At 41.8% G+C, this 27,495-nt stretch overlaps 1 protein-coding gene across 2 annotated transcripts in view; it reads left to right on the top strand.

Annotated features, from left to right (window-relative positions):
* atp11b (ATPase phospholipid transporting 11B) overlaps positions 1-26,650 on the top strand; it is a 50,693-nt gene extending 24,043 nt beyond the window's left edge. The window contains exons 15-30 of one of the 2 annotated variants that reach the window (XM_070832816.1): positions 266-334; positions 474-547; positions 828-931; positions 1,832-2,013; positions 3,741-3,944; positions 4,289-4,442; positions 4,650-4,752; positions 4,836-4,981; positions 5,193-5,252; positions 6,168-6,295; positions 7,293-7,431; positions 9,571-9,636; positions 10,809-10,912; positions 11,516-11,681; positions 20,842-21,132; positions 26,530-26,650. In XM_070832816.1, coding sequence (XP_070688917.1) covers positions 266-334; positions 474-547; positions 828-931; positions 1,832-2,013; positions 3,741-3,944; positions 4,289-4,442; positions 4,650-4,752; positions 4,836-4,981; positions 5,193-5,252; positions 6,168-6,295; positions 7,293-7,431; positions 9,571-9,636; positions 10,809-10,912; positions 11,516-11,681; positions 20,842-21,114 — 1,972 coding nt within the window. In that variant the 3' untranslated portion in view covers positions 21,115-21,132; positions 26,530-26,650. The remainder of the gene's footprint in view (positions 1-265; positions 335-473; positions 548-827; positions 932-1,831; positions 2,014-3,740; positions 3,945-4,288; positions 4,443-4,649; positions 4,753-4,835; positions 4,982-5,192; positions 5,253-6,167; positions 6,296-7,292; positions 7,432-9,570; positions 9,637-10,808; positions 10,913-11,515; positions 11,682-20,841; positions 21,133-26,529) is intronic. The other variant, XM_070832817.1, reaches the window with a different exon arrangement.
* The last annotated feature ends 845 nt before the right edge of the window (positions 26,651-27,495 follow it).

Below are 27,495 nucleotides of genomic sequence, written 5' to 3'. Positions count from 1 at the left end.
CAGGTGTACTTGGAGTTGGCCCACATAGTCTGTGCGTCCTAGACCTACCATTTCGCTCTTAACATTGTACTTAATGCAATTAAGATAGCACCCTGAATTGCCTGGGGGAAATTTTACAGCTACAAGTTACATTTCTTATCTATTAAAGGGCCAGTTGCCTTCAAAACCTTCCAAACTCTAAATTGGATTTCCAGACAGTATTTTAAAGGTCAAAATGTCCGTTCTCCAAAGAATTAGAGCTTTAACTGTCGTCTTTTTTTCTCAGGATTGGAGTGGCGTTCACTGGCAGCAGTGGAGAAACCATGGAGATCAAAACATTCGGCAAGTCAGAGAGGTACGTCTAAACCTGTGCATCTCTTAAATGACAAACACTCATGCAATCAAAACATGCCATTTGGACTGCAGACAAAAAAACGGTTATGTAATCTACCTGTGGGAAAGAAATGAAGTGAGGTCTCTCTTTGCTCTCTCAGATATAAACTGCTCCATGTATTAGAGTTTGATGCCGACCGCAGGAGGATGAGCGTCATACTGCAGACTCCCTCAGGTATCCCCACCTTAATCTATTTAGAAAATATTGACTGTAATCATATGGTCTAGCAGATCAGTGATAAAAAAAAAAACAAAGGCAAATTAAAAAAGCTATTAGAAAACATTAAAACTGTCTAAGAAAGTTGAGATGAATATGTTCTTCATGAGTTAATACTGTATCCAAATGTCGTTTTTCATTCTGTTCATAGTATTTTCACGAGGTGTATTTGACAATGGTGTGTATATTTGTATATGTTTACCTACTATGCCTTCTTCTCGCCGTCTTGGTTTTTAAGGAGGCAAAGTGCTGTTCACTAAGGGTGCAGAGTCGGCCATCTTGCCTTTCACTACCAGTGGTGAAATAGAAAAAACAAGACTGCACGTTGACGAGTTTGCCTTGGTGAGAAATGCATTTTTTTTACAAAAATAAAAGAAAAAATGACCTGTTTGTTGTCTCAGTAGCTTCTCTTAGCTTGTGCTATTACTAATATGCTACACATCCTTTCAGTGGGTAATAACCAGCAGAAATCAGTCAAAGGAGTTATGCTGATCTGTTCCCTACACTTGATCATCAGTGCATATCTTATGTTCTTTATGTTATGGTGGCTCAAACTACCCAAGCTATCACTGGTAATGTTCATCTTCTCCCCATACCAAGGACGGTGGAGAAGCAGAAGTTTTCTACTCTTTGAGACACATTGAATAAACTTGAATACCACACTCAGAATATTTCCTCACAAAAAAATCCCTCATCAACCTTATAACCCTCAAAAATCTCTTGATCCATATGTTCACAGTTGTGTGTCTCTGAGTGCATAGGCCTGGCATTTCCAGACTTTTTAGTGATTACTTTTGGCTCTGTTCTCTCTCTGTTCTCATTAGACTGTAAATTCTTCACCATAACAGCCACATACACAAACACACACACACACACGCATATCTGGCTCCCACATCATGTCATTGGACGTCAGTGCCCAGGAGTCGGTGCTCTGGACTGGGTTGATTTGTGGTCGTCTAACCCTCAGGCTGGTTCTGTGATTTAATGCTTGGCTTTGATAATTTGTTTTTCTGTTCTTTCTCTCCGCTTCCATTTGCTTCCTTTTCTTTTCTTCTTCTGTCCACATTTTCTTGACTTCCTCATGCTCACCCATCTTCTCCACAAAAACGTCTTCTTTCATATTATTATTCAACATTTTATATCATTATATTTCTCTTCCTTTCTTTTTTGTTGTCCTATCTTCTTTTCGACTCATTTTTCTTGTTTTTTCTCTATCCATCACCCATCCCCCTCCCACTGTAGAAAGGTTTGCGGACCTTGGTGGTAGCATGTCGCCACTTCAGCCCGGAGGAGTACATTGATGTGGACAGGCGTCTGAACGCTGCCCGTACAGCACTGCAGCAGAGGGAGGAGAGACTGCAGGAGGCCTTCAGCTACATTGAGAGAGACCTGCAGCTGCTCGGAGCAACGGGGGTTGAGGACAAGTATGGAGACTAACAAGTTCATTGGAATACATTTATGTTGACCCTGCTAAAAAAAAACAGTTCTCATCCCTTCATACATATGATCATAAATTATGAGTCTTTCATGCCAGGAAGAAAACTAGTATAGCCGTGTGTGTATATTAATTTGTGCATGCGTAGGAAGACGTTGACTCTGAATCAAGAGTTGCTGGCTTTTAAAAAAATGCAAATGAAAACAGTATGGCTGCTAGCATTGACATAAAGCCACTGAATGGTGATCTGAGATACAATCTGATGTAAAATGTAACATACATGCATTTTATCGTGTCTTGCAGCTGGCAGTGATTGGATAAAACATGTTTAATTTCATAGTTAGCTTTAAAACTATCTGTATAATATGTGCATTTTTAGCCATGCTAGCAGCAGGCTTACATGGGTAGCAGTGATGGTCTAACTGTTGGTCATATCTCAACAACTATTGGATGGACAGTAGATGGATCTTTGGTACAGACATTTATGGTCCCCATTACCGAGTCTGTCTGATGCTTTTGATCAAACTTGCTAAACTACTGGCATTCTCATCTGCCTCAGCTGCATTTAGTGTTCAGTGCTGATCAGCAGCACGCTCGTACGCTAAACTAAAATGTGCTACATGGGAAACATACCTGCTAAACATCAGCATGCTAGCATTGTCATTGCAAAGATGTTGGCATTCAGTTTAAAGCACTGTCTGTAGCTTGACTTTGCACTCTTAGGCTTATGAACCGTTTCTGTGTTACTAAAAGATCTAGAAATCCGCTTCCTGACGGTACACTCGATAAAGAAGGGAGTTACAGGGAGCTAGAGACCTAAAGAATAGATAACCAAATTAAAGACTATCATTTTATAAAGTCAATAAGTGTTAAAGCAATGTGAACTAAAATAGTTTGACATGAAAGAAAAAAACTAGAGCAGTATAAACCAGTGAGAGAAACATAGAAACACAGATACAGCCAGTGGGCGAGAGAATCTCCAATAAACAAACGATGTATAGTCAGCAGAAAGATAGAAACGTCACCTCACTGAGCCTCTCTGGAAATGAATGCTGATATGTGTTTGCATCCGCTTACCATCTGCTCCTCATATAAGCCTCCCCACTCCATTTATCCCTCTGTTCTCTCTTCTTTTCCCTGACTGCTCTTTTCTGTATCTGGAATGAATTCCTCCTCAGGCACACATGGTCACAATCAAATGATCTCCTCTATTATGCAAGATGAGACAAGAATTTCTCTCTGTTTTGAGGCTGATGTGAAAAATGTAACGCTGATAAGTTTGATAATATTAGATCATATTAATTGTCTATTAACCTCTTTGGGAAGATAATAAAAAGGATACTTTTGAAAGAACATCTATGCTGCCCATTTTCAGGGCCAGTTTTCACCCTCCTTCTCTCAGCAGACATGAATAACATGAAAGCAACTATGAACACAAAGAGCTTTTATTTTCATGTGTTGCTGGGGAAGAAGTCTGTTTAAACAACTACCTGTTTGTCTAACTATAATATAGTTCCGTGTTTGGTTTGAAGCAGGTTTGTCCATATTAACAGACTTAATCTTAATATTCTTTAGGGTTATGTTAACCACAGATTGACCTAATGTAAGATATATGTAAGGATAGGAATCACTGGATGCTTTGTATATAAAATACATGTAACATGACTCCACAGTATACATATATATATATACATATATCTCCCTTGTCTCTGTCAGGCTCCAAGACAAAGTCCAGGAGACCATCGAGGCTCTCCGGCTAGCAGGGATCAAAGTATGGGTGCTGACGGGGGACAAACATGAGACGGCAGTCAGTGTCAGCTTGTCCTGTGGCCACTTCCACAGAACAATGAACATCCTGGAGCTTCTGCAACAACGCTCTGATAACGAGTGTGCTGAGCAGCTCCGCAGACTGGCCAGGAGGTGAGTATGATACCTTTGACAGTAGAATATACACAGTGTATCTTAAAATGCATCGTAAAGGTCATTATCCTGATAACATTGGAGCCCTTTAACTATTAGATAAAGGGTTGGACTGTATTTGGATTCAGTTCATTAGATTGATTGTTCATTGTTGTTGTTGTCTGCTTCAGTGTAAAACTGTCTGGACTTCAATTTGTTTGTCTGTGTAACAAAACATTCTGGTGAACAGTAAAATCTAATATGGCATTAGATGGGCGTAGTTGGTAGTAGTTCTTCCTCGTCTTATCAGTCTCCTCTCATACTGTGTTCTTTTCTGACCCTTTCTCTCTGTTTTTTTTATCCAGGATAAAGGAGGATCATGTCATACAGCACGGACTGGTCGTGGATGGGGCCAGTCTGTCTTTAGCTTTGAGAGAACATGAGAAGCTCTTTATGGAAGTGTGTAAAAACTGTTCAGCTGTGCTGTGCTGCCGCATGGCCCCACTGCAGAAAGCTAAGGTACAGGTCCTCTGCCATACACACACACACACTTAGCACCCACCCAAAGCCATTACCCTCATGCTTGAAATGACTGAATGGATGGTCCCGCCATTATTATAGAGTTATTGTGTTAATGACGTAAAGCTCATTGTGTGTTCATGTGATTGAACTTCAGAAAACATACTTAAACTCAGCCCAAAGTTAATGTTGCTTTGTTCTGTGCAGGTGGTGCGTCTTTTAAAAACATCTCCAGAGAAACCCATCACTCTAGCTATTGGGGATGGAGCCAATGATGTCAGTATGATACAGGAAGCTCACGTGGGCATAGGTAAACAGTCACCACTCACAATATGGTCTTCAGTTGTATTCTGCAGTGTGTTCTCCAACATGTATGGGTGCATGTGTTTCCAGGTATCATGGGGAAGGAGGGTCGTCAGGCCGTGAGAAACAGTGACTATGCAATTGCCAGGTTTAAGTTCCTGGCTAAACTCCTGCTGGTCCACGGTCACTTCTACTACATTCGTATAGCTACGCTTGTACAGTACTTTTTCTACAAGGTAAGACTTCAGCTTGATTACAAATCTCTTTATCTACACAAGCTTTTTAAAATAGCAGTAATTAGTATTAATAAATCATTTGCTGTCACTGACTCAATTATGGAATACACTCTAAATCACAGATATTGTATTTTACATCAGCTGTCTGCCACCATGTCTGCTTGCACTGCAATGTTGTTAATGTTTCTTTGCTTCACTCTGTCTTTTCTAGAATGTGTGTTTTATCACGCCCCAGTTTTTATACCAGTTCTTCTGTCTGTTTTCACAACAAGTAAGTCTCTTTATCTCTCCATCTCTCCGTCCTCTCATATATCATTGTAGATTTGTTTGTGGTTTTAGTGTTGCACAGTCTCTTGCTGAATTCATAGAGTGCATTCTTAAAAGTTACATGTACAAGATTTAGAACATTATATGACTATTTGCTATGTAAAGATACAGTCAGTTAATGTTGATCTGAGCAGAGAATGAAGTCACTCTCACTCTGTGTGTGTTGTAATCCAAGGTTGTCTTTCCTTTTGTTTTTGTCAATGTGGGTGGCAGCTAACATGCATGTTAGTGGACTGTACGTGAGTCTGTAAATTGAACCTATGGCAAGGTGAAACCGAGTCAGAGCTGCTGCCCAGAAACAGACTTGGCTAAGCTACTGAGCTAACACAGTAGCACAGAATCTCAGAGAGGTTATTACTCTGCAGTTGTGCACAGAATGAACGAGAAGTTGCTGAGATATCAAGTTTCTTTTGAAACTCATCTTGGGATGAGGCAGTTTGATTTTCATTTTTAATTTGATATCATAATGAGATTTAAAAGGCTTAACAGACAAAAGCTTCACTGAGATTCAGTCAAGACTTCTGCTCAAGCCTGAAGTCATTAAAAGCTGTTGTAACATTTAAACAGTGAATCTCATCGTTTGCATTTAAACTCTTCAAGTATTTATGCAGCATAGCTTTAGAACTGTTATCGACATTAAGTCTGTTACGAAAGCTTTCACCTGTTATTAAGGTTATTACTTGATTCAAAGGTAGGCCATGCCACGTTATAACCTGTGATAAGTCTATACTATTTCTAAAGTCAGATCAGTGAGGGTCTGACAGGGGGGTCTGAATTGAAGTTGGGTTCGATGGCTTCTGTATGTCGCTGTCCACTAATAGCTTGGTGTTAAATGAAATGCTGTCTCTGTCCACCCCAGACTCTGTATGACAGTGTTTATCTGACACTGTACAACATCTGCTTCACCTCGCTGCCCATCCTGGTCTACAGTCTGTTTGAACAGCTGGTCCATCCACACGTACTGCAGAACAAACCTGGCCTGTACAGGTAAGTCAACATGTAATCTGTATGAAACTGATATGGTCACTTATCATAAATTTCACAAGTCAGTATGCTTTGTTTTTATAAATGTATGGCACACACAGATACTAAGTTAGCTAGGTACGCCTAGCTAAAACCAATGTAGTGTACTCTATTGTGAAGGTGCAGTTGAACTGTACTGTAGGCTAAAAAGAAACACCTCCCCATATGGTGCAACACAGCTGAAGAGCACCACATCTCCATCTTCTAATATGACTATACAGTACAGCTATTAGGATTGTTCTTAACATTTTAGGTAAGATCAACCAAAAACTAGTTTGAGTTTGTAGTATTTGTATTAAACTGATCACTCGGAAAGCATAAGCCTGCAGGGGATCATACATATATACTCGTCTGTCCACTGCTAATCTCTAAAACTACTGGGCACATCAGCCTAATATTATTTGTGCACATTTGAGCTTGTATGCTGAAAAGCTTCTCCTGGTTGTGGTGATTCATAATTCTTTTGAAAAACCTATTTTATCGACTGTTTTATATGTCATTTACTGCTGACTCCTCTTAACCGGCTGATAGGAGCCACAAGTCATCAGCAACTGCTTCAGTTTGACATCACAGAGCAAAAAGCATTTCCAGTTCTCAGTACCGAAAAAAACAAACAGTACCGAGTCTGTTTCAGGCAACAGTTTAGCCTTTGTAGTGGCTCAAAAACCGACATCTGTAGAAAATTTGATGTCATTTTGAACCAGAGAATCTGCAGGTTAATTCCATACCTGATGATGCACGATAGGACATGAATGAATCCCCTTCTCTGTTATCTTTGCTGCCGTCGTAACTGTAAGTGAGCCAATCTTAGCAGGTTTTGTGTCGAAGTCTGTTGTCCTCTCCACAGGTGAGGTTAGATTTAGGTTAGTTCATGTTTAGGCATTGCAGAGATCATCTTGAGTTCACTGTTCTAGTTGAAACATTAATGTATATCCTCTGAAATCATGTTTGCTTCCTACAGAGACATCAGCAAGAACTCTCTGCTGTCTTTCCGCACGTTCCTGTACTGGACCCTGTTGGGCTTCTGTCACGCCTTCGTCTTCTTCTTCGGATCCTACATACTGATGGGAGAGGACACCACACTTATGGGCAATGGACAGGTGTGTCACTGACTGTGTGTGTTAGTGTATGGTGTACAGGATGTTTATACTCTTATGCTACAAGTAGAAAAGACAAGAAATTTCCAAACCATATGAGGAAAAAGTTGATAAAATGAATAGTAGCTTAGAAAGAAGTGCAGGACAGCAGCAGTGTGTGTAAGTGTGTGTGTTATGATGAGTTATTGATGGGCTGGTTGCCTGCTGTTTTCTCTTCAGTCACTGCTTCCCTTAATCTCTCTCCTCCTCGTTCTGTCTTTTTGTTAAACAGCCTTTTATAGTCTCTATTACTGTGCCAGCATGTACTGTATGCCATGCACTTGTTAATCATGAAGTTCCAGTAATTTTACCGTTTCTTCTGGTCATTTCCTCTCTGCCTCTGGATCTTTATAATATCTGTTTTCTTCTCCTTTCTTGCCTGCTGCACATCTTTGCCTTCTGTCTCTCTGAAGTTTGGTATATCAGAAAGCACTCACTCCCCTTGCTTTGTCGTTTTCTTCTGTCTTTTGTTGATTACTCTTTTTTTTTTCCTTCTGCCTTCACGCTGTGCATGTCTTCAGATCTTGCGAGCTAACAGGCAGCTGGTAAGAGTCTGCTCTACAGTCTCCTTGGGGGGTTAATGAGAGGACTATCAGGATGATTCGTCGACGCGTTTTTGTCTTGCTAACGACGATGCCGAAAACAATTAATTTTCGTACATATGCTCTATAATATATTTACATGTTGCCTCACAAAACACAGTTCAGATTGTGTTCCCTCCATGTCGAACATTGAAATGAGCAGTATGATGGTAGTTATTAAACATGCAGTGGCTCATTGAACCCTGATGATTCTGGTAAATATTAATCAGGTTTGAATCCTACATTTTCTTTTGAGGTTATTTATATGTTCAATGCTCAGTTTCATCTCTCTTGCTCAAATACAATATTAGTAACGCAAAAGCAATTTCTGTTGTACAATAGACTTACAGACTGTAATGAGCCGGAGATAAAGTAATGCAATGTGTAATCCACACATAGATTCATCATTACCCATAAAAATAAAGTGCACAAGCTTCAAATGCATGCTCATCCTTTGCAGTTATATACTGTAGATTTGTCTCATAGACCAACAGGTGAGAGAGAATTTCCCACTTTGCTGCATCCACTAACCTGATTATGCTTCCAAGTATTTTATCACAAGAATAATTACATTAACAAGTGCCAGTTTGTACTTAGATTATGACAAATCTGAACTTGAACAGGGTTTATCAAAAGTGTCACCAGTTGAAAGGTGTTGATGGATAAAGAGGCCATAGCTGAAGATGGCCCATATAAGCAGATCATAAAATGACATGTTATTTTACCAACAAAGGGAGCCCACAGGTTAGTGTTTGTAACTTAAAAAAAAAAAACGTAATGTAGTTTTTGATTGGGACAGCTAGAACTTACACAATATTCCTTTAAGGGGCTCAGAACTGTTGTCTTCTCTGTTGAGTGTTTCTATGGATACGTCTCAGTCATTTCACTATTGGTTTTCAATGTTCAGACTCCAGCAGGGTCCTGAATTGGCTGGCAACAAAACAATGCCCCCCCCAGAGCTCTCAGCCTATAAGTAGAGTGCTTCTCATACCGAGTGGTGGAGCTACAGACAGTTATCACACAGTTGGAGGGCAAGGCCTCATTATAGACACCGTAATGCCACTTAGCTTGTTAACTTCCACAACTGAAGCACAACACTGCTCACCTTCTCCCACCTGACTCTCAACTTCTATCCAGATTTGAGGTTTGATATGAATAGTTTATATTAATAGCATCCTGGCAACATACTCAGTAACTATTAAATACAACAGCTTTGACTGATGTTTTAGTGTTCATTATTCATTGTAATGAAATGCCAATAAAGAGTCGTAGATTTATGTTTGAAGAACTGGCAGCCCTGTACTAACCCATTGTAATAGTGCTGAGTCAAAGAAACATTATGTTTATTAGTTCACGCTTCAACAGGAAAGAAGTAATTGCAAGGTATCAATGCTGCATATGAACAGGTTGACCAGATAAAGATCTTACACATCTGTTATATTGCTGGTAACTGAGTCCATGCATGTCAATGTAAACCACTAAGTGTTGATCATTCATTAATAGTTGTATGTCTGTTTTATAGATGTTTGGAAACTGGACATTTGGAACACTTGTCTTTACGGTCATGGTCATCACCGTCACATTAAAGGTAAATTACACCCAACCCTATGCCGTCATAACAAGAATCTAAAAAGCCAGTGTTTTAATAGTTAACGTGAGCTTGGCCAATATCATGATATACCAGAAATCCCAACGGTAACAGGCAGACAAGAGGAGAAAGATGGCAACCACGAAAGGTGGGGAATGGTATCATGAAAATATATTGGCTTCACTGAAACAGTTGGAGACCCTTCCAGGAGGAGATGTGCAGAGGAATGTAATTTCTTTAATAGGCACACTTGCAGCTCACATACAGGGAAGGGTTGTATGAGTCACAGGCAGAAAAAGAAGGTGAGCTTACGTTTTGGGATTGTGCTTCTGGACTCAGTACAGTGCTGTGAAACTTTTTCACTAAGCTTGCGAAATATGAAATAAGTTAACATCTACAGTCCACAGAATGTAAAAAGAATGAAAGTTACTAAACAACCACCAGCTGGTACTGTCAAAGTAAACACAGACAGGGTGATCAAGACACAAAAGTTAAAGACATCACACGTAAAAAAAACATGGAAATACAAATATAGAGAAGACTGGGTTACACGGCCTCACTCCCTCACCAAGTAATGACACAATACTGTCATATACTATACACCTCGGTGGAAGGTGTGGTGAACAAACAAATAGGTGGCGCCCAAATCTAATTTCACATTATTATTTTTATTCCTGATGTCCTACAGTACATTTCTGATTTTCTCACGACACACAGTTGAATATTGGGCTTAAAATCAGTTGTTTGCAAACATGTCTTTTTATAGCAAATTGATGAACACCATGTTTCATCAGTATATTTTATATGTTTGTATCTATTTTAATTTTGAGTCTTTGCACCCTCTCCTGGTCACAAATGGTTGAATGCAGCTTTAAGATGATGGTTACTGTGTGCCTTAGCTGAGGTCTGTGTAGCATCTTGAGGTCCACAGGGACACACTTGTATTTCTGCAGTCCCAATATGAACTACAGTATGTAGTAAAGTATTAGGATGATGCCAGTGGACATTAACTAGAGGAGATTATTCATCACTGGTTGGGGTCAAGGTCTCTTTTACAGCACAGATGAAATTGCTGTAGTTTATTGAGGCCCTACTTGTCGCAGTGTTTTACACCTTGCTTTCATTTCCTCCCCCTCCTGTGTGTGTGTGTGTGTGTGTGTGTGTGATGACAGCTTGCTTTAGAGACTAATTTCTGGACCTGGATGAACCATTTTGTGACGTGGGGTTCAATTGCCTTCTACTTCATCTTCTCTCTCTTCTACGGAGGCATTATCTGGTAAGGAGAGGTTCTTACAAAACACAAACAAGAAAATAAATGTTTTTCCGTGTTGTCACATTGTCTCTTGTTTCAGTCTACTGTGTGTAGGCCCAACATAACACCTCTCACACTGTGGGTGTCTTGCAAAAGAAAAACAGAGTGAAATTTAAACTGTTAAATCATCACATTTGCATTGTTCCACGTGCGTTCATGCCAGGAGTAACTACTTCAATAGTAAAGGAAAATAATGCAGGATGATAAAAGTAAGTGGACAGCAGAGTATATAATGGGACATTGGTCTACCATCACATTTTCTCTGAGCTCTTTCTCTGCCTGGAGTTCCATCTAACTTAAAAGTCCCAGACGAGGAAAGCAATATATGATTTCATTAATCCCTAATAGCCTGGCTCGTAACTGCCAGTGACACCTGAATTTACGCTGAGGAGTGCCGAGCCTGAATGCTCTCCTCTTCAGTATTGTCCACAGCCTTAGCTTGCTACCCCAGTTAGCCAAAATGTTACTATAACTTTCAGACAAACTTTTCTCAAAGCATAAAAAGTGGTAATTTTTTTCCATTTCTTCTACAGTATTAACTCATTTCGTGTCCCTTCCTCCCTCCAGGCCTTTCCTTCACACCCAGGACATGTACTTTGTATTCGTGCAGCTGCTGTCCAGTGGTTCGGCCTGGTTCGCCATCATCATCATAGTCATAACATGCCTCTTTCCTGATGTGGTGAAGAAGGTCTTCTACAGACATCTGCAGCCCACCAGCACACAGAAGAGTCAGGTAACATGGGGAGGAGGGGTGGAAAGTCACAATGTGTGATCAGAGAAGACTTCTACAGGTCGTTGTCTGGGAACTCCATCCATTCCTCTAAAGTGGATTATACTTTTAGTAAAAAGGTACAGCTTCTATTTCAGATTGGCTGGGATTTAAAGAGGCTCATCCAGCATTTAGCTGTTTATTTCCCAGAGGTTTCCTTGGGTTTCACATGCCCCGCACACTGCTGGCCTGACTCCAAGGTGCAGTGTAGTCACTCTTGGTCACAGCAGTTCTCAGATCACTGATTTAACAGGTTTTCAGTGAGACACTTTTTTGTGTTGTTTGTCCTGGTCGTCCACTTTGTTGTAGCTGTTCTTGAGTGATTTTTTTCTTTGTGTGTGAGTAGCTTTCACTCAGATTGTATTAAGACATTAAGACATCAAACAGACAATGTAATATTGGGCATGGAGAACAAGCTTTGTACAAAAAGTCAAATTTAGCAGCGAAATCAATGTCTGTCTGCAGCAGCCTCTTAAATTAATCCTAATTTTGTTAGCTTTTTTTACTTAAATCAATAAGGCCAATAGGATACCAGCTAGTTCCTTTCTGCAGTTGTGAGGTAGTAATACCAGTTGGTTTAGATGCAGAGTACTGTGGTTTTTCTGTTGAGGTCTGATGGGCCAGGCTCAAAAATACAACTCATTTTTGAAAGTAATGAAATGGAACAGGGAAGGCCAAACACAGTCCAGTAGTTAAAATGCCGTGTGTGTGCAGTTCTAGATTAATACTTATTCCTACTTGTATCACAAAAATGGAAATTATATTTCCTTCAATGTGACAAGAGCCTGGAGGGAGAAAATAAACTAAAATGTCAACGTAACTCAAATTCTAGACTGACAGAGGAAATGTTCTGCGTGTCTCATTGTTTAAATGGGTCATTATGTTTTTAGCCTCTGCGGTCTCTGGTCATGAGTTACCCACTTCTTTACAGGAACAGCATGGAGTTCACTTTTATACACACACACACACACACACACACACACACACACACACACCGCATGACTTCTTCTTTTTTTTATCCAATACACACACACTGAGACACACGCACACTCAGTATGCATGGTCACCTCTCAGCAGACCCCTGCTGTTGCTGTATTGATTTGTCCAGCTGGAGACTCTTTATGCTTCTACCATCCTCCTTTCTAAACTCTCCTCCTGTTTCTCAGAAGAAAAAAAAAGGGAAAGGGCCTTTTCAGATCCTATGCAGCGTTTGTTGTTTCTGCTCTAACCTTTGTCCGTTCTGTCTGTGTGAGTGAGATGCTGTTTAGCGGGGCTGGCACCCTCTGGTCGGTTGGTCGACATGCTCTTGTCCTGCCAAGTTCTCACTGGTTTGACAATCGCTGGTGTTACTTTCATGAGGAGAAAAGCCTTTTTAATCCATTATTCTGCTGTATTTATTGTGTAATCCACCACTGTTGGAAGACTGCTGCTGGATTGAAGGGAGTGATTGAGAGTGCAAGAAGCAGAACACAGATCAGAAGATGAAAATATAAAGCATTGCGCTGACAGTGCAGTGAACGAGTAGCAGTAGAATAAATGTCCGTCTGTTCGTGCCCCATCCCCTATCTAACCCCCCAAAGCTTTTTTTTCTGCCCCCAATTGATTGCTTAAAGAGAAGGTAGAATTTCAATCGACCAAGACTGCCTGTGGTTGCCTACAGCCCCAGGGTTTAGTATGCTTATTATCTAACCTCTGTGTGTCTGTGTGTCTTCTTCCTCCTGTCCTCTCTGTGTACCCTCCTGGTGTAGATGTATTCCAACCGTGTGGCGATAGGTGATGACTTCATCGCTCTGCAGCCTCTGTCCAGAGCCAAGAGCCAGCTGGGCAAAATTAGGTAGAGGAGATGAGACTGATTCAGCCCTGGGCTCAAAATGCATCGAAAAAATCCATTCAAATAAAACAAACATCCCAGGAGTGCTTTATTCACAAGCAATATTTCTATATTGGTAGTTTTTGGAATGCATCTGTATATTTTTGTGAATAGTCAGTCATCATTACTGGCTTGTCCTGTTTCCCTGTATTGATGCTGCCCTCTCTAAATTTAATTTCACCTCCAGTATTCTAAAAAATGTATTTCTAATATTTAACCCTTTATCGGGCAAGGGACCATATTTGGTAACTTAAGTGGGAGTTCAAAATGCCGCCCTTTGCCTCACCATGAGGCAGTAGAGCTACGAGATTTCTCCAAGCCAATCAGCGACAATCAGGCTACATGACAGAGCGGCAAGAAACCACATATGGTAACTTCACTGACCTTGGTTTTCACCATAAACTTACTTTTTTTTTTAAAAAAACTCACAAAAGTAAAAAAAAAAGTCTTGTTATGACCACCAGTTATGGTCTAGGGTTGAAATTTTCAATTTCTAAGTATTTCAGTGAGTGCCCTATAAAGGGTTAAACACTTTAGAAAACCACCACAGGGTTTTTTCTTGTCTTTATGATTTCTTATCTTTTCCAGGAAAGAAATATGCAATAAGTCATAACACATGATCTGTTCAAGTTATTAGTGGTCGAAATCTTTTATTCAGTGATGTGTGTGTTTGCAATACTTGTTCACAAAAAATAACCGAATATGATTGGACCACTTGAAGCATGTTACGTACCTTTCTTAGTTACATCTACCAAAATACACTCAGCTTAACATGACGTCCCTCGACAATTAATTGCCATTCTTTTTCATTAACTATGTATGGCCAAAAGTATACTTACTTTAAAAAGTTTTGTCAGATATTAAACTTTCAGAAATATTGACCCTGTGCTTAAGATTAAATGGACAGCCTATAAAAAATAGAAAGATTGCTTTATGAAACAAACGCTCCTGTTTATGATCATTCATGCGAGACTGAAATGTTCTGTTTCCCAGGTCTGGACTTGATTTAGTCCTACCGAGGCCTGTTTCTAACACTGGCGGTGCAATGATCGCAGAGATGTGTGCTGTCAATGTTGGAACAGTTTCTTTTGTGTCATGTCTGTGACTGCATGCCCTGGACAAGCCAATCAGCATTCTCCGTGATTGGGATAGAGGGGATACAACCAGATTCTGGAGATAATGCAAAAGAATGTATCAGAGTTTTTCAGCCGCTGCATGTGTTGCATTTTAGTGGCATAGGGAATGTGTTCTGAGACCTCCACCCCTCCTGCCTGTCACTGCATGGTACTGTCATTACTTCCCCCACTGCATGAACCGATGAATGAACGAGTGAATTGATTAATGTCAAATCACCTGGGAATCCTCATTGATTTAAGTTTTGACTCTTCGTCCAGAACTCATTACAGTGTGATATCAAGGTTGTCATACAGGGACCCTATTTGGGGTCCTCAGTCATAATCTATGAAGCATCTTTCTGACTGCGACCTCCTGCATCTGCATTAGTTCCAAATCCGACTGGTCAGACCCGCCTCCTGACCATCAGCCAGTGGCCTTGTCATACAACCTCAGTCTGGCATGCCATGCTCATGTTAAAGTGATTCATCATACAGTCGCATGGTGCAGCCCATCAAACCACCCCTTATACCTATAGCACGCTCCGTCCTCGTGATATATGCCCAGCCAGACACCCTCAGACTGGAGATACCCTCCTTACCTCAGAGTTGTCTACATGCATGGTTGTAGCTGACCCACACAATAAGACTGACACCCCACTACAGCTGCATGACAGACTCTGGGACTGCTCTGGGCCGCCTTGTTACAGCAGCATGATGCTGTCCTGTCAGAAGCATGACTGCTGTGTTGTTGTCACAGCTAGTTTAGACTGATGACTTCTGTCATAGCAGATATCACTATAAACAGCCTGCAAGGGAACTGCGAGCAGTAGTGTGAGCTGTCTTTGGTGAAGGGAAAAGACCGCAAGCTAAAAATAATTCTCGATCTTGGACAGCTCTGTCTTGACTAGTAAACATAAACTAAGGTTCTGAAGGTTTTAATTTTAATTTTAACACTGTCAAATCAAGTGAATAAACCATGTGTATAAATATAGTGTTAATATTATTATAAATGTATAATATCAGTTAGAAATGCATCAGTTCATCAACTAATCAGCTAGTTGATAGACAATAAATCAGCTACTGTTAAGGTAATTGATAAATTGTTTCAAAATATTCTCTGGTTCCCAAATTTTTTAAGTAAATTGAATATCCTGGGCTTTGTTTTCTCTATAAAATGCCATATAGTGAAAAACCTTCAAACAATAACTGATAATGAAAATTATCTTTAGTTAATAATAATAAAAATAAGCTTTAGTTGCAGCTCTACTATGGTTAATTTCTTTTTAAGGCCACTGTTTGCTGCATGCATATCTTTATCCTTACAGCTCTACTGCATGTTAACTCTGATGCTACTCTGTATTTATAAAAACAGCCTGTTTTATGTTTATAGCTGTTCACGTTACACTGACATGCTTGGATATACACATTGCTAACACTAATGCAGTCGAATAGAGCAAGGAATCCTACCTTCACAAAGGTTTTAGTGCTTACCTTCGTTTTAAAGAGGTGGTATGACCATTACAGCCTCTCTAAAACAGTTTGGAAGCTGTAGTTTATGGTGCTGTTGATCTGTTTTGTATTACACTGAGAAATATTTCTAATATCTTGTCACCCCCTTTCTAGCAATAAGGGTAGACTAGAAACAAGTCAAAAACAGTCTCAACATCAACTTAGCACTGTAACCTTCATAAAGGCCGGATTAATCGTCGTAGTTTTAGCTAGGTGTATCAAAAAAAAACTGGCAGCTGAGTGTATATATGAGTCTCTAACCGTATAGCCAATGCAGGTCCCATCCCATAAACATAATGAGCAGAAAGAAACTGCAGACTGACTGATCAGTGTTGTGTGCATTATGGTAAGGGAGGGCACAAAGCACATTTCTACTGTTTGAGTAATTTGTTTGTTGAATTGGTAGAACAACACAGATGCTCTCGCTGGCTTCAAACTCAAAGGATGTATTTATGTTAATGTGCTGTGTAATGCAATTTATTCAGTTCTGTTGAAAGAATTCCAGTATCTTTGACAGTCTTTTCCTAATTTGATTAGAGGGAGGTAATCACAAAAGAACCCAGAGGGCTCTCCTGGGTTTTCTGTTGTTTGCCTACTCTGCAGCCCTGATAGATTAAGCAGCAGGTTAATTGGTTCAGATGCTAATAGATTTGCTCTAATCTGCACTAGAAGGATCATTTTCCCACAAGACGTCTTTCTTGTGCCTGAAGCTTCTTTCTGCTCATTTGTCGCTCAATTTTACAGCTATTTCCGATCTTACTGATGTTCTCACCAGTGTCTTCAGTACTCGGTGCTTTTGTGAGAAATTAAAGCCCTCATCCAGTGACCTCATCGTCCCACTCAAATTTTCTGAAGGACCTCTTGTCAGGCAGTGATGTATGATTACCTCACAGTGAGGTTCAGATCAGTCACAGGGGGATAAAACCTGGGATGCACATTGTGTCAAAAAGCAGGAAGTGGCTGTTTTTTTTTGCCCTGTAAGGCAAAAATTTGTTGTTGTTATGTTAATGATTGATGGTGAGGTCACTTGTGAAGGGCTTTAAAAAGGAGACCTCATCGATTTGGTCAATGTGTAAGAGTATGTAAAAGTCTGTTAGAGCGCACTGTAGAGAGGGTCAGATATCGAATGAACTGCCCCCTACAGTGCAGCCTGGACCGACTCGCTGACTGACGCACTGCTCGCTTACTAACTGACTCATTAATCAGCCGGTTGGTTAAGAAGCAGCACTGAAAAACACATCCACAATATCCACAGTCATTTTGTCTTGTATTGAGTCCATAGATGGATGAAACAAAATGGAAAATAATGTGCATGACATGAGATACTTTCAAATCCTAAACAAATGATAATCACCTAAAAAATAGCATTTTATTACCCAGATATTCTTTTTTTGATACTTGCGTGTTTTGAAAACTCTGAAAATTCAGAAAAAGTAAAACTGCATTTGAAACCAGGAGTTATCTCAGTTGCTTGTTTTGAGTAAATAGGAGACAAAATGACTGCTGTAGATGTTTTTGCAGTGCGATGGGTTAGTTAACAGGCTGGCTTTACTGGTTATGTTGCTATGTCGACGTCTGACCTACCAACAGTCTACCTGGCTGACTGATGAGCTGTTTGACTTGCCAGCGGGGCTCACTGTAAGCATCTTGTGTCCTTCAGATGGAAGAGGGTGAGGGTTCAGTCGGCCCAGAATATGACCCTGTTAAAGCCCAGCGGAGCCCAGGGGAGGACAATTGGCACCTGCTAGCTGCTTATCCTCCCCCTGCTGCCCCCGGCCCAGACCCCTGCTCCCCTAGGTAGTACCATACTTCACTCCCATCGTCCCCTTGCACTGTCACTGCCCCGGCATTATGGCTCCGCCTGAGGGCCAACTGACTCTCTGTGTACCCCCTAAGTGCTACAGTCCTTGTATTTGGTTAAAACAGCCTGCACCTTCAGTCATTGCCCCTGCTCTGCCCTTTTATTTCATATGTAAGAATGCTATTTCTGTAAGTCTCCCTGTCGCTGTCACTTCCCATATGAATGAACGCATCCCCTCCCACCTACCTCCATCCATCCCTACCCTTCCATGAATACTCTCATCCTCCCCTACACACACTGTATATGACTGACCTCGTCCTCCCTCACCCAACCATCATTGTCCCCATCCTTCCCTCCTCCGGTCTCAATTCACCCGTCAGTGTTACTGATCAGATCTGGGTTCAGGGTTTAGAGAGAGAGAATGCTGTTGGCATGCTGACTCCATTGTTTTTGCTGTATTTTTGTTCAACCATCAAATCCCACCATACTCAACAATATTACTCCATATTGAAGCCTGAATGATATATCATTATAAGTATCATTGTCTACTTGTAAGTATTTGTCTTTGATAAATTCCTTTTGCATTTCAAGTAAGATTTTAAGTATGATTTTAAGTATGATCTTTTGTTCTATAATTTCAGACTGTTTTGTTTTCTTTACATACAGAGTGTGCATTGTGAGCGCCATATATCATACTATAAACCTGAGATCATCACATTTTCTTATGCAGTCCCAAAAAGATCTTACCAGAGACACTCTGCTCTTCTTTTATTTGGCACCACATAATGTTGGTTTTACACAGCTGAGACGGCAAACATGAACTTCAACTGAACTCCATGGCTAATACAGTAAATCAGCCAGGGCATGATGCCACTCATATAGCTGTCACTGAGGCCTTGGTCATTTTACGACAAAACCCTCAATTCAGGCGTCGTTTTCTCAGAAAACCTCAGTTTACAAGAGAACTATTAATCATAGGGTTTATTCCGGGAATAATACTGCTCCAAAGAATCCTTCCCACAGAATAAAGAATTACAAACAGTTCCTCTGATATTGCGCAAAGGTGAAACGGCTGGTTCAGTTCATATTTTTTTTTCTTCTTCATCTCTCTCCTAAACAGCATGTGAGAACAAATTTTACACTGAAAACTGCAGTATCTCATCTCTGCCTACGATATTACGTCTGGTTTACAAGCCCTGTGACGACTGATTGCTGTCTCACAGTTTGATATGTTTGGTTACTGGTAGATTAATGTGAGCAGTGTCAGTGTCATCAGTGGCATCTTAGATTTAATGAAAAGCTGACAGTGTTGATTACTCATATGGTCGTACCAACATATATACACCAAGGACACCTCTCCAACCGATAAACACAAGTCTAGGACACGTTACCATCCAGGGCTGCAGCTGTGGCTGCTGTCACTGCCTTTACTGGTATGTGTGAATAATCTGGTTCTACAGCCTCAGCTTTTCTGTCAGCTACGGCAGGATGTAAGAGGTGACTGTTGTGTTACAGTAACAAGAACAAAGCTTTTTCAAAAGGAAGCGAAGGAAAGAAAAGGGGAAGCGGAAAATAAACAATATGTTCTGATATAATAGCAGTACCATATGTTTGTTATCCAGCGACACCCGATACTGCCAGAATAAATCATACTGAGTCTGTCCTGTCTGTGTTTTGCTGTTGCCAGCCAAGAAGCAGAAGTTTGGTTTCATGCCAACAACATCTCCAATTACTGCCGCAGAGAAATGTTACATCGGCAACATCACAGCCCAAAGCACTGGACCACATGGGTCACACTCACAGCGACAAAGTAGGACAGTTTAGGGCTAAATCACATGAGACAAAATACCCTGTGTTGCTGATTCTAGATCATAACCACACGTCTTGGTGGTTATTTAACTCCCCAACTGCTGAAAGAAACCCGAGGTTTTAAAACTTAATAGTCAAAAAAGTTGCTGTAACCCAGAGTTGAATTTTGAATCTTAAGAAACAGCTTCACAAAGAACCCCTGTAACTGATGAAAAGAACCAGTTGGGTCACTAAAGTTATTCTGAGGTTAATCTATTTATTATATTGTCCTGTTATGCTGTAGAAAAGGAAGGGACAGGCTGCAAACCACAGGAGTGTAACCTTTCACTCTGCTTCCTCTTTGTCTCTCTGCTCTTCACCTCCTCTCTTTTCCATCACACACCGTCTCTCTCAGGCGCTGACTCAGGTTAACAGAGCCACCTGATCCTGCAGGTTTCTAGGCAGCAACTTCATTCAGCTTCGTCTACCAATGCATCACTGGCTCATTAAAAAGTCTGACACTGGTTTTAGAGTAGAAACCTTGAATAAAGCAGCAGAATGATGTTCAGCTCCTCAGTCTGTTGTAATTTCCAAACATTCCCAGTCTTAATCTGCTTTACAAGCACACTAAAATACAGATCATTTTTCGTTTTTTTTTTAGTCCGTTTTCGCAAAAAATGTCTTTATTTACAGGTTTTATGACTTTATGTATTTATTTGTAAAAGTTCATTCCCTTGTGTAGCATGTGTTGAATATTTTCCCTGTACATCATCGTACCTGTGACGGCATGCAATATGTCATCCTCCATTTGCCCTTATTGTCCTGTCAGGATGTGAAAGTGCACCTGCATTGTGTTGGTATTAATTCCCTCTCTCTTCTCCTCTCTCTCTCTCTCTCCACACACTTTGCTTTTTGTCCTCTATTCTCCTCACTTTCCTGTCATTTTTCTTACCTTCTCTGTGTCTCTGTCCAACTTTTCATGTTTGCTGTTCCCTCTGCTGCTCTTTCTCTGACCTTCGACCATCCCACCCCTTCCTCCAGTCTCTATCAGCCTCCCAGGCGCAGGCCCTCAGCTGTGTGGAGTCCCTGTGCTGCTACCAACATGGGCAGAGCGGCTGTTCCCGCCTGGCCCGCTTCCTGGAGCAAATGACCGGGCAGTGCCAGACCAGCGCCAACCATTGCCACGCATCCAGCCGCAGCAACAGGTGGGGAGGGCGACGACGGCAAGAAACTATGATAATGAATCCCGATGAATCGTCTCCACCTCTTGGTGTCAAAAATTTGGGCTGCAGTCCTGACTGTGTTAGCCCATAATGTGGCTACGACTCTACTGTAAGTCTTTCTTGTTCCGATCCGTAGTTGAGCACACAGTTGTGGGGGAGCGGTGTTTTAGACGGTCAAAGAGACTGGGTCAAGGGTTGCGGCTTAGCATAACTTTGGGACAACAGCCAAACAAGGAGTTAGTTGCTGAAGATGTGTGGACTGCACTGTCATGAGTCTATTTCCATCATAGTGTCAGTTCAAGTCTGGAGCCCGAACATTTCGATTAACCAGACAGAGAGGTGTGCTTAATCTCATATCCACATTAGTGTACTATCACAAATATATCACTACACCTTGTAACCAAAATCCTGGAGACCAGTGACTGAATAGGTTGTGATGGCTCTGCCCTCTATATAGCATGCAGATGTGGGTGTTGGGCAGATTAGCCAGAGAGAATCTGGATTCCAACATTTTTATTAAGCCCCTCACAAAGGAGACCTGCTGCGATATACAGGCACCCAACAGGTCTCTATATTACACTATGTAACCTGTCTTGTCTTGCCCCTACATTAGGGTGGCTCTGTCTATTGGCTCATGTGTCTGTGTCCTAATCATCTATGCTATGATCTGTTGCTCTCTGTCCTGTCTGCCTCCTGTTTCTGTTCTGTTCAATGCTCCCTTAAAATCAAAGCTTGGTGTCCAAGAGGGAGTTAGCCTGATTAGGAAGTTTTCCTTGAAAACTGCCTAATCTGTAATGCACTTTAACAGATGTCTATATGTCCATTATTAAGCTTCAGGTTGACGCCTGTGTATGTCCTCTTGCTCATTGGAGGGCTTCTCCACTAGATGAGATGAGGCCAGATAAACGTAAGCTGGCTGAATCATATATGAACACCAAATTTTTATGTGCACATCTCCATGATCAGCGTAGGGTTAAGAGGGATGTGAAAGTGACACGGTTTGTGGCAACTTATCTTTCAAGCTGCACTTGGCAATTTTGCAGTTTGGTGCAGAGAGATGCATAAATGATGAAACATGGTGTCAGTTTACTGCACAGTGTAGAGTGTGCTCTGAGTGCAGATAAAACTTTCTTCTCTGCTACAGTTCCACTTTGGGATAAAGGAGAATAAAACAACTTTGATTACTTTATTATTTTTTTTCCCATAAAAAAAAATTTGCCCCGTGCAGCTTTGAAGACGAGTAAGCTGACTTCACAGTTCGCTGGGCTGCCCAATCTGCCGTGTCAGTGTTATTGTGTCTTTTCAGGTCATCGATTCATTGACCTGATCAGCTCTTTCTGCTGAGCAATCAATACTCCCAAAAACAACTTGGGACACTCAGTATTGATTACACCGGTAATGAAGATGTAGCATTCTTGTTCTTTGTGTGTGAGACCTTTTGCTGTGGACCTTGCACACAGCTGGGTGGCGTGGCATGCATGTCTGTTCGTGTGTGTTTGTAAAGGTTATGACAGCATGCAGGTCAAATAAGGGATGCACTCTTCCTTTCCACCCTCCATCCAGCCCCTCTGGACAGCAACCTGCAGACTCTCTGTGGTCGGGTAGAGGACTGTGTCCCCCCCCCCCCCCGGTCAGGCCCCAGTCAGGTCTGGGGATGCAGCAGTCTTATGAGCGATCTCGTAGTCGAGACATAAAATTGTGACTGGCTTTAACGACATCTCTTTGTATTTAATTCTTCTCCTGCGCCAGGCCTGTGTGCAAATAATTAACATCTTCGGCCTCATCTGATCATGTTAAACTTTGATGCGGTCAGTCAGGAGCATAAAATGGGTCCTTCGCTTTATGTTTTATACCTTTCATTATTCCTCAGACAGCGGAGAGTGTGATGTGGCATTATCTATTTAATTTGTTGTCAGTGTCGTTTCACTGGAAGAAAGAAAACTATTCCCAATGCTTCAGGGTCAAATTACCACTAAATGCTTGATTCGATTTAGATGAATTTCTTCCTGTGGGAATGATTGATTTGTTTTCTGACCTTGGCACAAAGAAGCCAATTGGATTCTTCCAACTGAGCAAACAGCAGCCAGTTTGTACTCCCAGAAGGATAAACCTAAACAATGAAGTAAAATGCTTTCTACTGCAAATACAAAAACAGCACCGTTCTCTAATAGAACTGGAGCTTAATGTGCAGGTTTAGTTTCTATTCCTCATCTCCTTCCTTTTTTCCATATCTCCTTTTCCTCTCTTCTTCTTCTTCTTCTCACCCCTTCCCACCTCCTCCCCTCTCCTCTGCTTTAAACACACCTTTGTCAGTCCACCCCCCCACCCCAGCCCAAATTTGGCCTTAATGCTATAATACTGCCATAGGGGAAAGGGAATATATCCACCTAGTCATATATAACATGCAAAATGACTAAAGAGACATATAACAAGCGTATTTACAAGCATATATAATACATGAAGTGTGTATCTATTATATATTGGGAGCCCAACTGTAGCTGGCTCTTCTTGACTTGGCCTGTTGTCGCAGCGTTGAATGCTGACCACTACTGGATCACGGCTCGGGGCGACAATGCAGGAACGAACGCGGATGTCAGGAGTCGAAGATGTTTTTCATAATGAATGAAATACATGCCTGTGTGTAGTTGTCCAGATTCAGCAGCTGCGTCTCCATCCAGATCAGACTTTACTCAAACAAAAAGAGTACAGATTGGGAAGGCTTTTAGGAGAGATTGGTTGCACTTGGATGCACCAATTAACAGGCACGCACATCCGCAAAATCCAAACGTATAAAGGCAGTTGAGAGGTTGAAGCGTCCAACGAGATTATTTCATCAACAAACTTAATTCTTCAAGTCTGCATTAAAACCAATTTGTTGGAAATTTGACTAAATGTCTGTTAATCTTCTCTAATTTAATGCACTTTAATTTGAAAAACAATCCTTGGATGGAAACTCAGCTGCTGTCTGACACCCCTTGCTCCTCCTCCTCCTCCTCCTCCTCTTCTCCTAGAACAAGGGGACCACACCCCTAAACCAGAGAGGCTGCTGGGAAATGTAGTCTCAGAGAGTCTTTCTTTTCCTACTTCCTGTATCTCTTTGTCTTTTTCTACTGGATCCTGAAGCCTTATATGTGCTTCTGAGAAGAGGCCAACTTTGAGGGCATGCTTGTTTTATAACCAGGGGTGTTTTCCAGCCGGGTGGAGTTGACCTGCTCCACAGGTTTAGATTACAGTGCATAACCCCACCTGTCTGTCCACTACCGGCTACAAAACAAGAATGCCTGGACTCTGTCTTGTTGCATGGGGGCTGCTGTTGCCTTTGGTATTTTATATACAATATAAACTTGTATGTATTTGTGCCCCCTCACACACTCTTCCTCTTGCACTTGACGTTTTTCTGTCTCTGTGTCCTCGTCCTTCTGTGTCTGAAATCTGCATAATGTTGTTCGACCTTCCAGATTAATTATTCATGTGCTGTTGACGTCCCCCGTGAGCTCCGTCTTGTCAGAAACCTGCCTGTTCTGTTCTTTTCTTGGGTTCGTGTTCCCACCGGCTCATCCCACAAGTGTTTTGGTGCTAACGTCCTCTTTGTTCCGCCGTAACCCGCGGAGCAAAGATGGTTTTAGCACTGAGATGTTTCATTTTGACCCCAGCCCTGGTAGACAGCCATGCTGGTGATGTAGCACGTGAGAGAGCCTCCAGTCAAACCACCATATGAGTCATCATCCTATTTAAAGTCCCTGGGTGGCCCTGTTTTCCCGTCTACCAGGTCTTAAAACGGTTGTCTTCGTCTTCAGAGAGCAGCGCTACACTAAAGGTCAGGAGAACTGTCCCAAGCAGAGCAGCTGGTATTTAGAAAGCAAGTATTATCCGAAGATGCGGATGGACATTGGCAGTGATTGAGGAGCAGCATTCCTCGTCATACATTCAGCTACAAATCTATTCAGCATGTAAAACACACACACACACACACACACACATATTTCTGGTGTTGCCCGTGCAGTCATGTGAGGATCAGGTTCAGCAGCCAGAATGGAGGCACAGTTTGATCTGAGAGGATGTTGAACCACAGTCGCTCTGCTCCTCCCTGCTGGTGCTTTGAGAGAGAAGCTGTGAACACCGACTCTGGTTCAGCTTTGATGCGAGTCAGCGTGGTGGCGCTCGTCAGTTTGTTGTGACCTTTACGATTCAAACAGTGGCGAGCTGTGACTTTCATGATGTGTCCAAGTTGTATTCTTTTCCTCTTTTGGCTGTTTAGTTTGAAAGTGTTTGGAGTGTTTGAGAGTGTGTGCGAGATCATTCTCTGTTAGACATTTCCAAAGGAGATCCAGCTTGTTAAGCTAACAACAGAAAGGGACTGTGCCTCTGTGTCTCTAAATAAAAATACAGAGTATATCATAGATTTTATACTATAAGCATATATATTTAATGCCGTGGAAGATAGAATGGTGCCTATTTTTCTAGTAACATTTAAGATATTTAAATAAATACAGCTAAACATATGGATGTCTATTTTACCTGTAGGAAATCAGATACTAGTCCTGGTTGTACTGAGAGTGAATACATGAGGGAAGGATGCTGCTGACGCTTGTTCATCATGATTTCTTTCCCGTTCTGATGATTATGTTGATTTTTATTCCACGTGCCGAGTAGCTCAAGTCTCATCTCACCTGCTCCAACAACAAACCAGTCACAGTCAACAACTTAGAAATGTAATGGGATAGATTTGTGTTCTAGTTGTTTACAGGAAAACTTTAACTTTAACCATCACGGCACTTAAGGGCTAATGAGCTGTCTCTGAGGACACTGAGGTCATGGATCCACCACGACTCCTCACTGCTGCTCTTTCAACGATGGAGCAGTTAAGAGGTTGTAGTTGATAAATCTTTTTCCTTTCCCAGACTGGGTTTAGTTTGATCCTGATAAAAGATATGAGGAGGTCCCAAAGTTGGACATTTAAGACTTAAAGACCAGATTTTTATATATAAGTCTGTCTTTCAGAACTGTGTTGGTAGTAAAGACAGACTTTAAACAGCCTCTTAAAAATGATTTTCACGGCTTCATAGTTTTAGTTCTTAGTTTAGTAGAAATAAAACATTTCCAGTTATTCTTAATTAAGCCTAAGACAGTCGACAGTGCAGCGTGTCCGCTTCATCAGGACGGTGTAGGTGTGGTTTCAAATGTCACTAATCTCTAACGACAAGGTGACGTCGCATTTTCCCACCATTCCCCTTTTACCGTTTGATAGACATTGTGGGCCTGGATTAGTGTGAGTCAGTGAGGAGAGACTTCTGATACTCGTCGCCGTCCCACCCATCACTAACACCTCACCCTCCATCTCTCACTCTCCTCTGCTTCTTCCAGCCTGGTTGTGTAGATTGTAATCACAAAACCTCCGAACGTCCGAGCCCACTGTGCCCCCACCACACACACACACACACACACACACACACACACACTCACTCCGTCAGTCTCCTAACCCACACTCACTGCTGCCTGTTTTCAGGTCTTGGAGCGACACGGAGAACTTCTACTCCAACGATCGCAGCATTCTGACGCTGTCGCCCATCGAGGCCACCCACTGCTGACTCCCAGGGCCACTGCCTGTAAACACACAGAGCTGGGGGAGAGCTGCGACTCCGCTCTGAATCATAATCACACCCCCACCCCCCCCAGCCAGAGTTTTAAAAACCTACTTCAGTCTAAAATCAATGCGTTACGAGCTGGATGCAAAGCGGACACAGATGGGAGCCGTCGCATTATGTGAAGCTAAGGGACTGGGCTCGGTGCAGCAGGCCGCTTCACCCTTCATCCGCTTGTGTCCCCGAGTGAATCGGCTCTTAGAAGAAAGGTTGAGAAGGACGACAAACGAGAGATATAACATGGAGTGCGGAGTAAATCTGCATGGCAGGAAAACGGCATCTTTGGAGCAGCTGCTGTAGAAACATCCAGCCAACATGTGAGCAGCAACATATCAGATTCCTGCTGCGTACTGTGTCTGCAAGTCCTGCAAAAGCCCCTGAACACACCACACCAGTACCTTCTTGCTGCCCTCTGGGATCAGCCCAGGTACCCGAACTCTCACGCAGCTATTTATTCCTCTCCAGTACAGTTGCCAAACTTCTTTTTTGTTTTGCAGCTGGCATAAAAACAACCTTGCACACAGTGGAGATTTATGATGATCTGGATGAACACTGGCTAACGTCAGGCATCAGCCACCGCAGCCTGAGGACTGTAACCTACCCGAGCTGATTTGGATGTGTTGACGAACCTCGACACAGGACTGAGGTGGTAGACACCAGCCCCCGGGAGATTTCATGTAGCGCTAGTGCGAAAGCTCTACAAACTCAGATTAGATTAAGAGTGCGTCTCAGAGGTGTCGGCTCGCAGCTGAAGCCCAACATCATGTTTCTTCCATAAACTGCTACATAAACAGCTGCACCTTTTGTTTCCCATTCAGATGGAAAGGGAA

Source organism: Pempheris klunzingeri, chromosome 6 (genome assembly GCF_042242105.1).
Source record: "Pempheris klunzingeri isolate RE-2024b chromosome 6, fPemKlu1.hap1, whole genome shotgun sequence".
Taxonomy (NCBI): Eukaryota; Metazoa; Chordata; class Actinopteri; order Acropomatiformes; family Pempheridae; genus Pempheris; species Pempheris klunzingeri.
Note: the sequence above shows the minus strand (reverse complement) of the source record. Positions and strands in the feature narration are given on the sequence as shown.